General features: G+C 41.1%; 1 protein-coding gene across 3 annotated transcripts in view; it reads right to left on the minus strand.

Annotated features, from left to right (window-relative positions):
• SIN3B (SIN3 transcription regulator family member B) overlaps nucleotides 1-11679 on the minus strand; it is a 42074-nt gene extending 30395 nt beyond the window's left edge. The window contains exons 1-9 of one of the 3 annotated variants that reach the window (XM_088478481.1): nucleotides 11555-11679; nucleotides 9445-9643; nucleotides 7905-8125; nucleotides 5946-6052; nucleotides 4457-4610; nucleotides 4111-4359; nucleotides 3485-3628; nucleotides 3157-3279; nucleotides 2969-3058 (exon numbers count right to left, since the gene is read on the minus strand). In XM_088478481.1, the coding sequence (XP_088334607.1) occupies nucleotides 2969-3058; nucleotides 3157-3279; nucleotides 3485-3628; nucleotides 4111-4359; nucleotides 4457-4610; nucleotides 5946-6052; nucleotides 7905-7985 (948 nt within the window). In that variant the 5' untranslated portion in view covers nucleotides 7986-8125; nucleotides 9445-9643; nucleotides 11555-11679. Of the gene's footprint in view, nucleotides 1-2968; nucleotides 3059-3156; nucleotides 3280-3484; nucleotides 3629-4110; nucleotides 4360-4456; nucleotides 4611-5945; nucleotides 6053-7904; nucleotides 8126-9444; nucleotides 9644-11516 lie in introns of all 3 variants that reach the window. The other 2 variants (XM_088478480.1, XM_088478482.1) reach the window with 2 other exon arrangements.
• Between the last annotated feature and the right edge of the window lie 2267 nt (nucleotides 11680-13946).

A 13946-nucleotide genomic window follows, 5' to 3' on the forward strand; every position in this document is an offset into this window, starting at 1 on the left:
CAATTAACAAAATGCCCGGTGAATGAGCAGAAGAGAAATCTAAATCAAATCATATTTGGTGTGACCATCTTTTGCCTTCAAAACAGCATCAATTCTTCTAGGTACACTTGCACAGTTTTTAAAGGAACTCAGCAGGGAGATTGTTTCAAACATCTTGGAGAACTAACCACAGATCTTCTGTGGATGTAGGCTTGCTCAAATCCTTCTGTCTCTTCATGTAATCCCAGACAGACTCGATGTTGAGATCAGGGCTCTGTGGGGGCCATATCATCACTTCCAGGACTTCTTGTACTTCTTTACGCTGAAGATAGTTCTTAATGACATTGGCTGTAAATTTGGAATCGTTATACTGTTGCAGAATATATTTGGAGCCAATCAGACATCTTCCTGATGGATAAGTACCTTCCTGTATTTCTCAGCATTGAGGACACCAGTAATCCTGACCAAATCCCTAACTCAATTTGCTGAAATGCAGTCCCAAACTTGCAAGGAACCTCCACTGTTGCCAGTAGACACACATTATACCGCTCTCCAGCTCTTCGGCGAACAAACTGCCTTCCGTTAGAGCAAAATATTTAAAATTTTTACTCATCAGTCCAGAGCAACTGCCAATTTTTTTTCTGTACCCCATTTTCTATATTTTTGTGCATAGCAGAGTCGCTTGGCCTTGTTTCTACGCTGAATGAATGGTTTTTTGGTCGCAATTCTTCCATGAAGACCACTTCTAGACAGACTTCTCCAAACAGTAGATGGGTGTAACTGGGTCCCACTGGGTTCTGCCAGTTCTGAGCTGATGGCACTGATGGACATCTTCCCATTTCGAAGGGAAGCATGATGTGTCTTTCATCTGATGTATTAAGTTTCCTTGGCCGACCACTGTATCTACGGTCCTCAACGGTTGCCTTTTACTTTGTGCTTCTTCAAAAGAGCTTGAACACATCTTGAAACCCCAGTCTGATATGAAATCTCTGCCTGGGAGAGACCTTGCTGATGCAGTATAACTACCTTGTGTTTTGTTACTGTGTTGCCAATGTGTATGACCTGTGACATGAAATGGTCTTCCGCAACCTCACCTTTGTAGCAGAGTTTGGCTGTTCCGCACCCAATTTTAAGCCTCCTATACAGGTGTTTCTGGTACAGTTAATGACTATTTCAACCTACATATGAAAATGACGATTATCACCTGTTTGGTTAATCATACAGCTGACTATAATCCCTGACTTTGTGAAAAGTGTACCTGGAAGAATGCTGTTTTGAAGGTAAAGAGTAGTCACATCAAATATTGATTTGATTAAAATTTTTCTTCTGTTCATTCACTTTGCATTTTGTTAACTGATAAAAATAAACTATTAACACTTCTATTTTTGATAGCATTATTACATTGCAGCACACCTGCCTAAAACTTTTGCACAGCAATGTACATAAGTGTTTATTGTATTTTATGGAGGAGAGTGTACAAAACAGAAAGGGACAGGAGCAAACAATAATACATAGAAGAGAGCATAACATAATTTGAGGTCACAAAACAGTTACACAGATACATGGAAAAAGCACACAGAATCTTACGTAGCACATTTGTTACATCTAAATCGGATTGATTAAGGTGAATTTGGGCATACCAAAGAATGCATTTTCTGGAATATTGTGGGCGTATGTTAGATATCCAATGTGCATTTTTTTAAAGCTGGGTACACACTGACAAATATATTGGCCGATCAACTGGTCGGCCAATATACTGGATGCCCGTTGGCCAGTGTGTACCAGCGATATGTCTGTGAACAATGTTGTTCACAAACAAATCGCATCGGGTCGGCTGCACAGCTGATGGCAGATATATCTGTCCATCGGGCAGTGTGTACGGGCGGTCGGCAGCAGTGGCCACGGAGAGGGGGACCCGCCCCCTAGTCAGCGGGACCCGCGGCCAGAAACTGATGTTGATTCATACACACTGAACGACCATCATCATCTGCAGATCACTCGATCTGCAGATAGATCTGTTCAGTGTGTACCTAGCTTATGTCTATGCCAGATAATTCTAATCTCCTTACCTGATCTTTATACCTTTCTGAAGATACCAAGATACTGCATGGCATTTGATACTTCACTACATCCCACACAAAACAATGGTACCAGGCAGGGATGCCTACTGTTCCCTTTTCTCTTCACAACTGAAACTTGTCACAATGGGGTCTATTTACTAAGACTTGGGTGGAGATAAAGTGAACGGAGATAAGGTATCTCTCCATCCAAGGCTTAGTAAATAGACCCCAAAGTTTCATCTCAATCCGCTCATCTCGTCCACTCCAATATAACGCATGCCTATTTGCATAACATACTTTTGTCCCTTATAAGATCAACAACCTCTCCAAAATGTATATGCAAGTATATTTCCACACAATCAGCGAGAAGATTTTTGATTTTATATATATCAATTTTTTTATTTTTTTTAAAAGGACTATAGTGAGAGTAGTGGTAGATGCACCTATAATGCTTTTATGACTATCACTGTGCAAACCTTTACACAGAACTATAGAGCATACTGCCTGAAGTACTTGTGGGGCATGGCATAGTTGGTTGAGGATACAAGGTGGCACAAGAATATGCTTTTGGCAAGTTCCCATGCATAAACCATGAAACATACATTTTACTGGATGGTGTGGTGGAGGTTAAGAAATATTTGAAATTTGTCTCAATAAAAAAATATTGTTATATATATAAAAAAAAAAAAAAGAAATCAGACAGAGATAAAAGTAGTAGACATGTTTTGTATACAAGCCTCAGCACAACTAGAGGAACAAACTACACAACATCAACACATAAGTGAAACACACACAACCTTATCAAATCGTGGGACAGAAGAACCATATTCAATATCCTGGCAGAATGGAAAGTCCAACACAAACAGCTTAACTGAATTTGGACGTTTAATTACACTTTTCTTTACATATAAATGCGGTGTTTAACTTGCCTTATTGAAGAAGGAGAATTCCTGCAGTGTACCATACTTTCCCACACTTGCCACTGACTGGTCCTTGGACTTTCGCATCTTCATCTTTTTCTGTGTAAAACATGTATAAGAGACGAGGAGAGTTTTCAGATGTGGAAAGCTACCATCATGCTATTACGGATTATAATGAAATAATCTAAGCACAGTACCTTGGAAGGACAAGACATAGGGCGTAACAAGAGAGATCTTGACCGTTTTCGGTTTTGTTCCAGGTTCCGCTGGTACTCAAGTTTTCTGGCACTACTAAGGTCACATGCTCCATTTCCAGTGAACTATGAAGGAAGCAGGGCACATTGTTACTGCTACATTCTGGCTTTGTCTGTCATTTCAAAAGACTATACATACCAGTTCTGGAAAATATCTAGCCATACTACACAACAGTCAAAAGCATCTAAAGAAAGCATTATTTCTATTCAGGAACATAAAGGGGATTCCAAATCGCACAGGTCTGAAAAATCACATATTTAACTCCCATACCAGTGATCTCTTTGCCTCTGGAAGGAACTGGCCAAATTCAGAAAGCAAATCCTCCTGTCCACGGAAAAGATTGGCCACTTCTGTGAACACCTCCTCTTCCGACATACCACGAAACGGGCGGCCTTTTGGATTTAGTTGGTCCTTCTAACAGAAAAGAGAAATTATCACATATAAATTACACTTATCAATCACATGGTGGCTAATATAAAAAAAATATACATAACAGATGGTACTGTATTCTTTGTGCCTTTACCATGCCAGTACAAAAATCCTCGTCGTTTACTAATATATATCTTTTTGTTACTCACAAGTACTGGTACAGGGAATCTAGATACAACTTTGAGAAGCAAGCCACTATATCTAGAAAGCACTGCTTGCATGCGAGATTTTGGGAAATTTACTTTTGACCTTATCAGGTGTACCACTTCCATGGCTCATTGATAACCTGTACAATGACCAGACTTGCTATAAATTAAAATACAGCTTTTCCATGAATAGGACATGGCATTAGAAATAACTACAAAGACTAAGATGTGTTTGATTGTCACAAACTGAATGAATGGAAAGCCATCAGTATATATCCCCACATGATAAAATGTTAATTTATGAATATGCTAATAAATTACCTGGTAAGTATGGAGAATTTCCAAAAACGACCGATAGATCTCAGGTCGATCGAGGAACCGGGTTTTGATTTTATTGACATAACTGATGGCATTGTGAAACTCTAGAGAATCAGATTCTGGTTGAGCCTGGGTCTTCTCCTTATCATGTGGCCGAGGTTCCTGGGCTGTTTCAGTAAGTGAATTTTCAGGCACAGGAGGAACTACTACACGAGTGCTAGGTAAGTTGCTGGTGGTTGCATCAGAAGATACCTAGTGAGATACAGGCCAAGACAATCTCACCATCTATCTTGTCTGCAATATTAGAGGGGGGAATAGAAATACCCAGAAACATATTTTATGCACTTACCGGACTGGCCAATGATGTCTGTACCACCAGTTTGCCATTTTTTGGAAGCTCAATTTTATAGCCAAGTGGTAAAAAAGCATTAAAACCCAGCATCAAATCCGGATGCTCATGGAATAACTGGGAAACACGGCGGATAACACCGGGAGTGTCAATACTGCAAGAAAGTGAACATGGTGGATTTTGTTATAAACCAAAAAATAATGTCCTAGCAGCTTGAGATCAATAGAAAATTAGCACTATAAGCTTTCTAGGATGGTCACATTATGGCTCAGGTATTATATATGTCATTATAGATGTCAACAGGTTTACATGCTTGTCATTAGATTTTGGTTTAGTTTTGTATATTTATAACAATGTAATTTCTCCCATGATCATTCCCAGAAAACAGAGCCTGTCCTATTCGTCGCCAGACTCTGGCTCCATTATCTAGAACTGCCAACAGAGTATGGCTCAATACTCTATATTTGTCCCCTGATTATGGCTCCGGTATCTATTCTAGTCACAATATCATGGTCCTGATTACTATATTTGTGACCAGTTACATATAAATGTATATTTACTGTAATGGAAAATTTCCTATCTGTCCCCTAAAAGAGAGTTGTCTGTACACTAACTTATTTAAATACATAGGTAGTCACATGCCTGTAATCGGCTTCTGTATACTAGTAATAGATCCTCTTTGTAAATTAGCTGCTAGAAAGAGCTCAGCTTTGTATCCTGGTCATGAAGGTTCTGGCTGCATACTTGTACACGGAAAAAGCAGCAGCTGCATTGTGAAGCAGCTTGAACAAGAAGATAGTAGCAAAATTTTATAATAAAGTTTCTCTAAGAAAGAGGCGGTGAATTATATATGGAGGATATGTATGATTAAAAGAACAAAATATGTAAAAATATAAAAAAAAATGTATTCGTACAATTATAGAGAGTGGTAGTAAATGTTAAAACTATTAAACCTGAAATTGGTGAAGAGCAGACAAAATCAGTGTGGTTATCAGGGCCAGTCATGCTGGAACCCTTTCCTGCGTCAGGCGTATAGGACAAGCCTCCAGCCACTCCGCCAAGTAAGCCAATGACAAACAAGCTTGAATTTTCAACTGACAGATCCATGCAAAGCACCAGGATGGTAACTAGCATTACTTCAGCACAGTCAGCTACATGAAGGTGACAGAACAGAAAGAGAAGGATGAAAAAAAGTAGAGGAAAACCTAGAATTGGACAGACTGGAAACAGGAGAGGAATGAGGAGCCAGCAGTAAAGAGACAGGGAGCAATGGATCAATAACAGGAAAGTTTGAAGAGCTAGCAAGAAGAAGGATGGGCAGTAAGAACATAAGAAGCCCCTGAGAAGGAAAGAAAAGTGAGACAGCTACAGAGAGCAGATGTAAAAATGAAGGAAGAAAACATTGATATAGAGAGCAATCACGAGATAACCTTTGAAAAACCATTGACCAGTAATTGTATGCATAACAAATATCTGCAATCTTGCTTACCTCTGAGATTTAAACTCCTTCATAATCTCCAAAAAACCATTATATGTAGCTGGATCACTGCCAAAACGAATTTTCACCTGATCCAGATAGGATAAGGCATCCTCAACCTAGAGAAGACATTAGTTGCAATATGTTTCATTATTATACATAAAGGCAGGGTCATTCATTAGAACATGTACTTTGTGTACAACAATAGCTGTTAACATATTTTTGGTCAAACATCATTTGGAGAACACAAGTAAAAACAAGGTGAACATAATCTCATGCAACCACACAGTAATCAATTATCACTATGGCAAATGTGCTATGGTAGAGACACACTGAAGCCTTGAACCCACCAAATACAGAATATGTTGCTTTACAGCCAGTGTTAATAGGAGGCACAATTCACAAGTCATAATATACTTAATGAACGATGGATCAAGTAAAGGTAAGTTGCATAACAAGGGGTCATAAGCAAGGTTTTCTTTAGAATATAATTAATGATCTTTATAGACACAGGCTTGACATACTCACATTCATTGGTAGATTTGCTATTACTCCCTGAGGCTGTTGCATTACATTCTCTAACCACTTTGAGAGCAGTTTTGCAACTGAGAGAGTTTGGTACAAATTGGTTTGTAACTCAAAAGATGTACATTTGCCTTCTCTCAACATCTCTTCTAGGTATAGCTAGACTAAATTGGAACTTACAATTAACTACTTGGCGGGATGAGGGCGCAGTCACTTCATAGAATATTTCTTCTGAAGGAACCCTCCTGCCTTTTTCACACTCCCAAGACTCCTTCCAACTGGATTATTAGAATACACAAATATACCACTGGCTACAGGACCTATGCCCCCCATAACATAATCCAACAGCTATTCCGAAATACATTTTAGCAAAATGATCTTGTTGTAATCACAAATCTAGCATACCTGGTGGTAACTCATGGCGGACCAAAAACCCAGAAAGCTTTCAGCTCAGCTGAAATGGGATTCTGACTTATCACTAACGTTCAGAGATGAGGACTGGGGCAAGATTTTTTTCACTTGTTTAAAAATGTCACACTGCATTAGTCATGCAGAAATGTTTTTTATTCTCTTACATAGACTTTGGACTTCTTTATCTAAATATTGTTGGGAGGAACTGTGGCCAGGTGATGGATATATATCATGCTATCTGGGATTACCCAGCTATTAGGTTCTAGTGGATGGAGGGTTTTTTCACCGCTTAAATAGGTCACATGAGTATCCCTTACCCCTAGCCCACAATTGTCCCTCTTTCATGTGAGCTCATGTGATATGGCTGTGTGTAATCATTAGGTGATGGGACACATTGATTACCACAGCAGCAATTGCACAATTATGGCATTCCCAGTTTGGTCGTCACTGAGGTAAAAGTGCACAGATATAATGAACTAGAATCTGTGAGTTGTGAATACACCACCTTGGTCTTCTTTGCTTAAATGAAATGGTTCTGCTAGAACAATTATTTAGTTGATGAGAGCTTTTAGTTACATGTTCCTGTATTTATTTGGGGATACAATACAGCTAGTAGCAAACAAAAAAAGGAGACCTTTATGGGAATGGCCTTAACATCTTGTTATAAAGGTATTCTTTAAACTATGTATAGAGATAACATGTGCTTTGGAATATTGCATATTGTGAACAGCTTGTATATCACTGCCTTTGTTCTCCCCTTTTCTTTTTTCTAGAACCCTTTGTAACTTGGAATATTGATAATTACTAATAAGGAAAGAATATAAATAATACAGCTTCCATTGGGTGATATATTACCTTAAAATGCAGTTATAAGTACATAATGTTTAAAGCTATACGTAGATTAACACTACACAAATCCGAAAAAAAATTTGCAAACTGGAAATCCTACAGCAAAGCCTGCAAAGGACAATGACAAGGCCATTCTGTTACTTCTCAAATAAGGCATGCATAAAGGTTCTCCATTATTACACTTACATGAACGGGAAGCTTTTCTTGTGGCTTGCACCAGCTGTTCGAGCTCGGCTTACAACTCTCACCTCCACTGCTACTTGCCATTTTTGGTTCTGAAATGAATACCTGTCACCAGGTAAAACTGAATTCTCCACAACAGAACCGATTTAATGTTGGAGTCCTCAGATTTCAGAAAACATGGTGCTCAGCTTACTTATTCATTTAGCTACTAGGTACAGTCAGCACTAAAACAGAAGGAACATTTGTATTCATTAAAAAAACAACAAACATACGCCAAATACAGATAACATGCCCATAGTGAGAGCCAAAGTCAGCAGATAGAGGAGAGACTGTTCCAACATGTGTCTTTGTCTGAGCTAGTATCCATTCTCTGTTCTATGTACCCCTTGGGTCTCTGAGATCCTGCGGCTACACACATTGCTTTTGGGTGTGGTATGAAAAATTGACAATGTAAAGGTCGAAAGTCAATAGGTCGACACTAGATGGTTGACAGGAAAAGAACCCAGTTCAAGTTTACAAAAAAAGTATTGACCATTTTTGTGTCAATTTAACCCCAATTCTAACCCTCCCCCTAGTGCCTAAAAACCTAACCCTCCCCTTGACACCTAACCCTAGCCCTCCCCCAAGAGCCTAAACTAACCCTAACCGTCCCCTCCGGCAGTCTAACCCTAACCCACCCCCAAGTGCCTAACCCTAAAAAATTTTAAAAACCATAGAAAATGTGTCGATACTTTCAACCTGTCGACCTTTACATTGTTGATCTTCTATCCGGATACCATTTCTTTTCATCACTATGCAAATCACCCAGAGCATGGAAAATATCATTCAAATTAAAAAATTTTTGTCATTTTATGTGAAGTAGCCACTGGGCTCGATCAATTGAACTGGAATTAAATAGCGCCAAGAGGAAGCTCCTGGAGCTATTCAATTCAGCGCGCTGTTAAGCATTTCTTCTCGCACCCCTCCAGGGGTGCCGAGCAGAAATACGACAAAAGTACAGGTGCGATGCTGTTTTCTGCCCTTAGTGCGGAGGAAACAGCATCGTGCCGGGCAGTTTAGTCGGAGTAATGCCCGTTCTCGCGACTAAACACCATGTTTAAGGCACGAGGGGCGGGAGAACGGGCATTCTCCGACCTAACAGCACGCTGAATTGAATAGCTCATTGAATCTTTGATGAGCTTTTTATTTACACAGTTATAACCAGAAGGCATATAATGTAATGTCAGGATAAAATACAGCTAATATATTAATTTTAGTCACATATATAAATAGTACAATAAATAAGAGTTGTCGGGAAACACCTAAAAAAAATGATATCACTAACTGGCACTATTACCTTTACCCATAAGTAAAGGCATCATCTGCACAGAACAAAACAAATGACGACTTACTGGCGAATATTATCAGATTAATCCAAATCTAATCTCTGAGGCGAAGGCAGAGAGATGAATACTTGTCTTTGTACTTCTATGAAGCATCATGCTATTTACATGGCACAACAAAGCATCAAGCTGGCCCAATAGAAGAGGGATGCATTTCTTACCATGGAATTTTGTTTGCATTATAAAATGGGATTTCCTCAACAGGCAAGTAATTGTACACTAATGTACAGATAGCATTAGCTGGATTTCAGGACTGGGAATTCATGATGAACGGTGAAGGTGCAGCTCAGAATAGAGCAGGATGCAGCCAAGCCCAGCCAATTTGGAATACTACTTTGCAGTTCTGGTATACTGGGTACACTACATTAAATATAAAAAAAATCATGCATGTCTTCCATGCTGACAAGTCCACTTGCAGGAAATACTAAAATAATTAGGGACATTTGTGAAACCTAGAAAAAAATTACAGTAGTTATTAATCACAAGTTTACATTTTCTAAACAAGGTTTAAAAAAAAAAAAAAAAAAAAAGTTATACTCAAGATAACTCCTTTCCCTGGACAGGTTTCCATAACTATCCCACATGTATGGACATTTTAAGCCACACTTTAAGATTTCTGTGATCACAATATTTTAACATAACAGTAACCAATAAAACTTTTATGGTAACATGCCTCATGTTGCTTTGTCTTTACATTGCTTTGTTATCTCATAACAATAAAACTACAAAAGATTGTTTATTTTATTACAAAAATCTAAGTGTTTAAATGGGCTAAAAGCATGTTATTACAAAATATCTAATAGCAATTCTCATTTTAACTACTTCTACTTTGTTATAGACAATATAACAAGTATATTTTGCCCACCAATGTGTACTTTAGATTTATATTATCTCTTCACACTCCACGTGTCAATACATCCCTCAACAATTTGAGTAGCAGTGCTTCTCACAAGTACTTTAGGAGCACAAATTCTTTACTTTTTAAATGGACCAGATTAGGCAGAGGAATTGGATGTGTGCACCACAGCAGAGGCGGTCCCGAATTACACAGTTATTCACAATACATTGTGCTGCCTCTGTACAATGCCAAACTAAAGTTCTGTAATGTATGAGAACATTTATATATAAACATGTGAATTCCCTTAAATATAAATCAAGTAGTATTTCAGATGTAGTGGTACTTAAATTGAAGATATGTAGTATTTGGCTTTATCTTTACCTGAAGCAGTTGTCAAATAAATCCTGAATCTTCATTTAACAGACATAAGCCCATTAAAATACTATAGTAAATATAAAAAAGTACCTAGTTCAATAAAAGCCAAATCTATAGCCCTGCCATGATCATACATAACACACATGAAATGCCAGTAATGAATCAGTGCTGTACTGTGTGGCTACTCTCAGGAAAGCCATTTTTTTCTTTTCTAAGCTCTTGTTGCCACCTCCAATTCTGCTTTCCGAGGAATTGATGACCGTTTCCTATTTCATAATGCACTCTCTCAAATATCACTGTAATTAAACCACTGCACTTAATCATTCCCACTGTGTTGCCCCATTCCATTGTATTACCATGCCACCCCCTATTAGTGCCCCACTGCGGTTAGATTATAGAAGCAATGATAATCACTGCACATCATGCCATTTTATTGTATTATCATTTATTTATATGGTACCACAAGTGTTCCGCAGCACCTTGCAAAGTAGATAAATAGGTGCCCAGTGACTTACAGTACAAGACAATGCAGGACAAGGACAGACGCATATTATACCAAGTGCCCATTCTGCCTGTACTAAACTGTTCCTTCTGCCCAGCGGTATGTACAATATGTTACACACAGCTGGTCCATACTGACATCAGTGACTATTGTCCTCTCGCCTCTATTTGCTATTATACCCCTCCTTCCCCATTATTACACCGGCGGTGGTGCCCAGTGACTCCCCCAGCCCAGTACGTGCCGCCCCCTCCTCCTCCTTCAGCCTCTGCCCATCGTACTGTCCTCTGTGGTATCCTCATGTCACCTGGTGCCCCTGTGCCCCGGGGTATGCTGCCATCCTCTACTCATCTCCCCTCGTCACTTCCCCGCCTCAAATTCCCGCAGAGTCCCGGTGTTTGGGCTCCATCTCGCCGCTTTGTGACTGTCCTCCATCTTTCTCCTCCCTGGTGTGTGTATGTGTCCCGCTGCCTGTGTCACTGCTTGGTGCGTTGCTACCGTCTCCCATCCTCTACTGTCACCTATTGTGTTTCTCTGCTGCTCCTGCAAAATTTATTACCGGAGCCGCCATCTTCAACGCACTCCCCGCTGACACCGGGAACCGATCGTAGGCTTCCAAATTGACACAAGGTACGACGGGAAATCCGCCGCCGACAGTAGACGCAGCGTGACGTCAGCTCGCACATCAGCTCCAACTGAGGCACGCACAGGCCGGGAATGGGGAGGGGCCTGGGCAGAGACTCACTCAGTGTGGTGGAGTCGGGACCCTATGCTTCTGGGAACACTGGCCGGAGGGAGCTGTTGCTGCCAGTAACCACTGCCCACTGCCCACTGCCCATACCTGACTGTCAGAAGGATAGGAAGACGACAAAGAAAGCAGCTCACTCATCATCACACAGAGTCAGAAAGAGACTAGAGACTGTAGGATAGGCAACTGAGGGCTAGGAGGAGATGTTTCCTTATTTATTAACTTATATATACTATACTATAGCGCCCAGCTATTCTTCAGCGCTCCCAATGGGGCAGATGTATGAAGCTCTGCAAAGTGATAAAGTGCAGAGTGATAAGCGACCAATCAGCTCCCAACTGTCATTTTTCAAACACAGCCTGTAACATGACAGTTGAGAGCTGATTGGTTGGTCGCTTATCACTCTGCACTTTATTGGGGCATATTCAATTAGGTGCGAAAAGTCCTGAACTTTTTCGCATGCCGTACTTTTCGCCGACATTGCTGGTTTTCCATGTGAAAAAGTATCGCGCTCGAATTCAATTAGAAATCGGCGAAAACGGGACCAGGCGAATTCGGACCTGGCGATAAGTGCTGTCAGATTTGGGGAAATCCGCCTGCCACCCCCCAAAAGATGCACTGACATTGGGGATCACTATAGATACCAACGAGTAGGCCTGCTGAAAGTATTTGGTGTACTTAAATGCTCTTAACCACTTGCCTGGCACGGTCGTATCAGATACGACCGCACCAGGCTGGGCTTTCCCTGACATGGTCGTATATGATACGACCAGTCAGAAATGCCCACTAGGCGGCTGTGGGAAGCTAATCTTCCCGCAGCCATCTACATCAGAGGGAACTTCTGGTCCCTCTGCAAGCGTGGCTGCCTCTCTAGCGTGTCCCGATCACTGCTGGCCACAGTGATCGGGCACCGTCGGCAGCCCCCCTCCCATAGAAGCAGCAGTGCTGCTGCTGTGACCCGATCACTGTGGCCAGCAGTGATCAGGCAGCCATCTCCACCCCCTTCAGCAAACAGCAGTAGCGGCGGCTCTGGTAGCCGCCGCCGCTGCTATGTATCTGGGCCGCCAGCGGGAGACGCTCCCGTTGCATCGCCGGCACTACAGTGATCACTAGGTGATCACTGTGTAGGAGCAGCGGCTCTGGTAGCCGCCGCCGCTGCTCTGTATCCGGGCCGCCAGCAGGAAACGCTCCCGCTGCGGCTCCGGCACTACAGTGATCACTAGGTGATCACTGTGTAGGAGCAGCGGTGGCTCTGGTAGCCGCCGCCGCTGCTATGTTTCCGGGCCGCTAGCGAGACACGCTCCCGCTGCGGCTCCGGAACACAGTGATCAGTAAAATCACTGTAGGAGCAGCAGCGGCTCTGGTAGCCGCGGCTGCTGCCATGTTCCCCCGGCGCTCCCGCCCACTCTTTTCCGGCCTCAGCTCCGCCTCCCCGTCCCCATGTGCCCGATCACTGCTGGCCACAGTGATCGGGCAATATATCATTGAACAATTATAAAATATATAATGTTCGATCGATATATATATATATATATAATCTCGATCGATGGATATCGCAGAGCCTCTGATTAGGGATGGCAACTGACCATAGATGGTTTGCAAACCATCGATGGTCTGACTGAAAACAAGTGGTTTGCCATTGCTGGTGGCCATCAATGTTGCACCATCAATGGCAACCCTCAATCGATGTTTAGGAAACATCGGCAGTTGTGGTGTACACAGATCTCGACCAGTCGCAAAACAATTGATGGCTTCTAACGATGGTTGAACCATCGATGGTACAGCCGTCAATGGCCATCACTACAGTATAATATAAAAATTTGCTATTTTTATGGTATACTGTGTTTTAAAAAAATATTTTTTTTAAATAAAATAGTGATGGATAAGTTTAAAATTATGTTCGAGACCTAATTCAATCATAAAAGAAACCGACAATTTTGGAGTGGTTTTTGGAAAAATAATTCATCAGTTAAGTGGTTAATAGCTGCTAATTAGCTTCTTTGCACAAGTGGTGAAGAATAGCATTTGCAGGATTTTTTTGGGAAAATAAGTAGACCCAGCAAATTTGGGGTACATGAAAATGGGTGCTAGCATATTTTAAAGTTGCTAAAGGGAAGTTTTAAAAAAACGTAAAAAGTCCACCTGCTGCAACCACCTGCAAACTTAAACACACCTGGGGAATACTTGGAGACCCCCCTAGAGT

Source organism: Taudactylus pleione, unplaced genomic scaffold (genome assembly GCF_031769625.1).
Source record: "Taudactylus pleione unplaced genomic scaffold, aTauple2 ptg000214l, whole genome shotgun sequence".
Classification (NCBI taxonomy): Eukaryota; Metazoa; Chordata; class Amphibia; order Anura; family Myobatrachidae; genus Taudactylus; species Taudactylus pleione.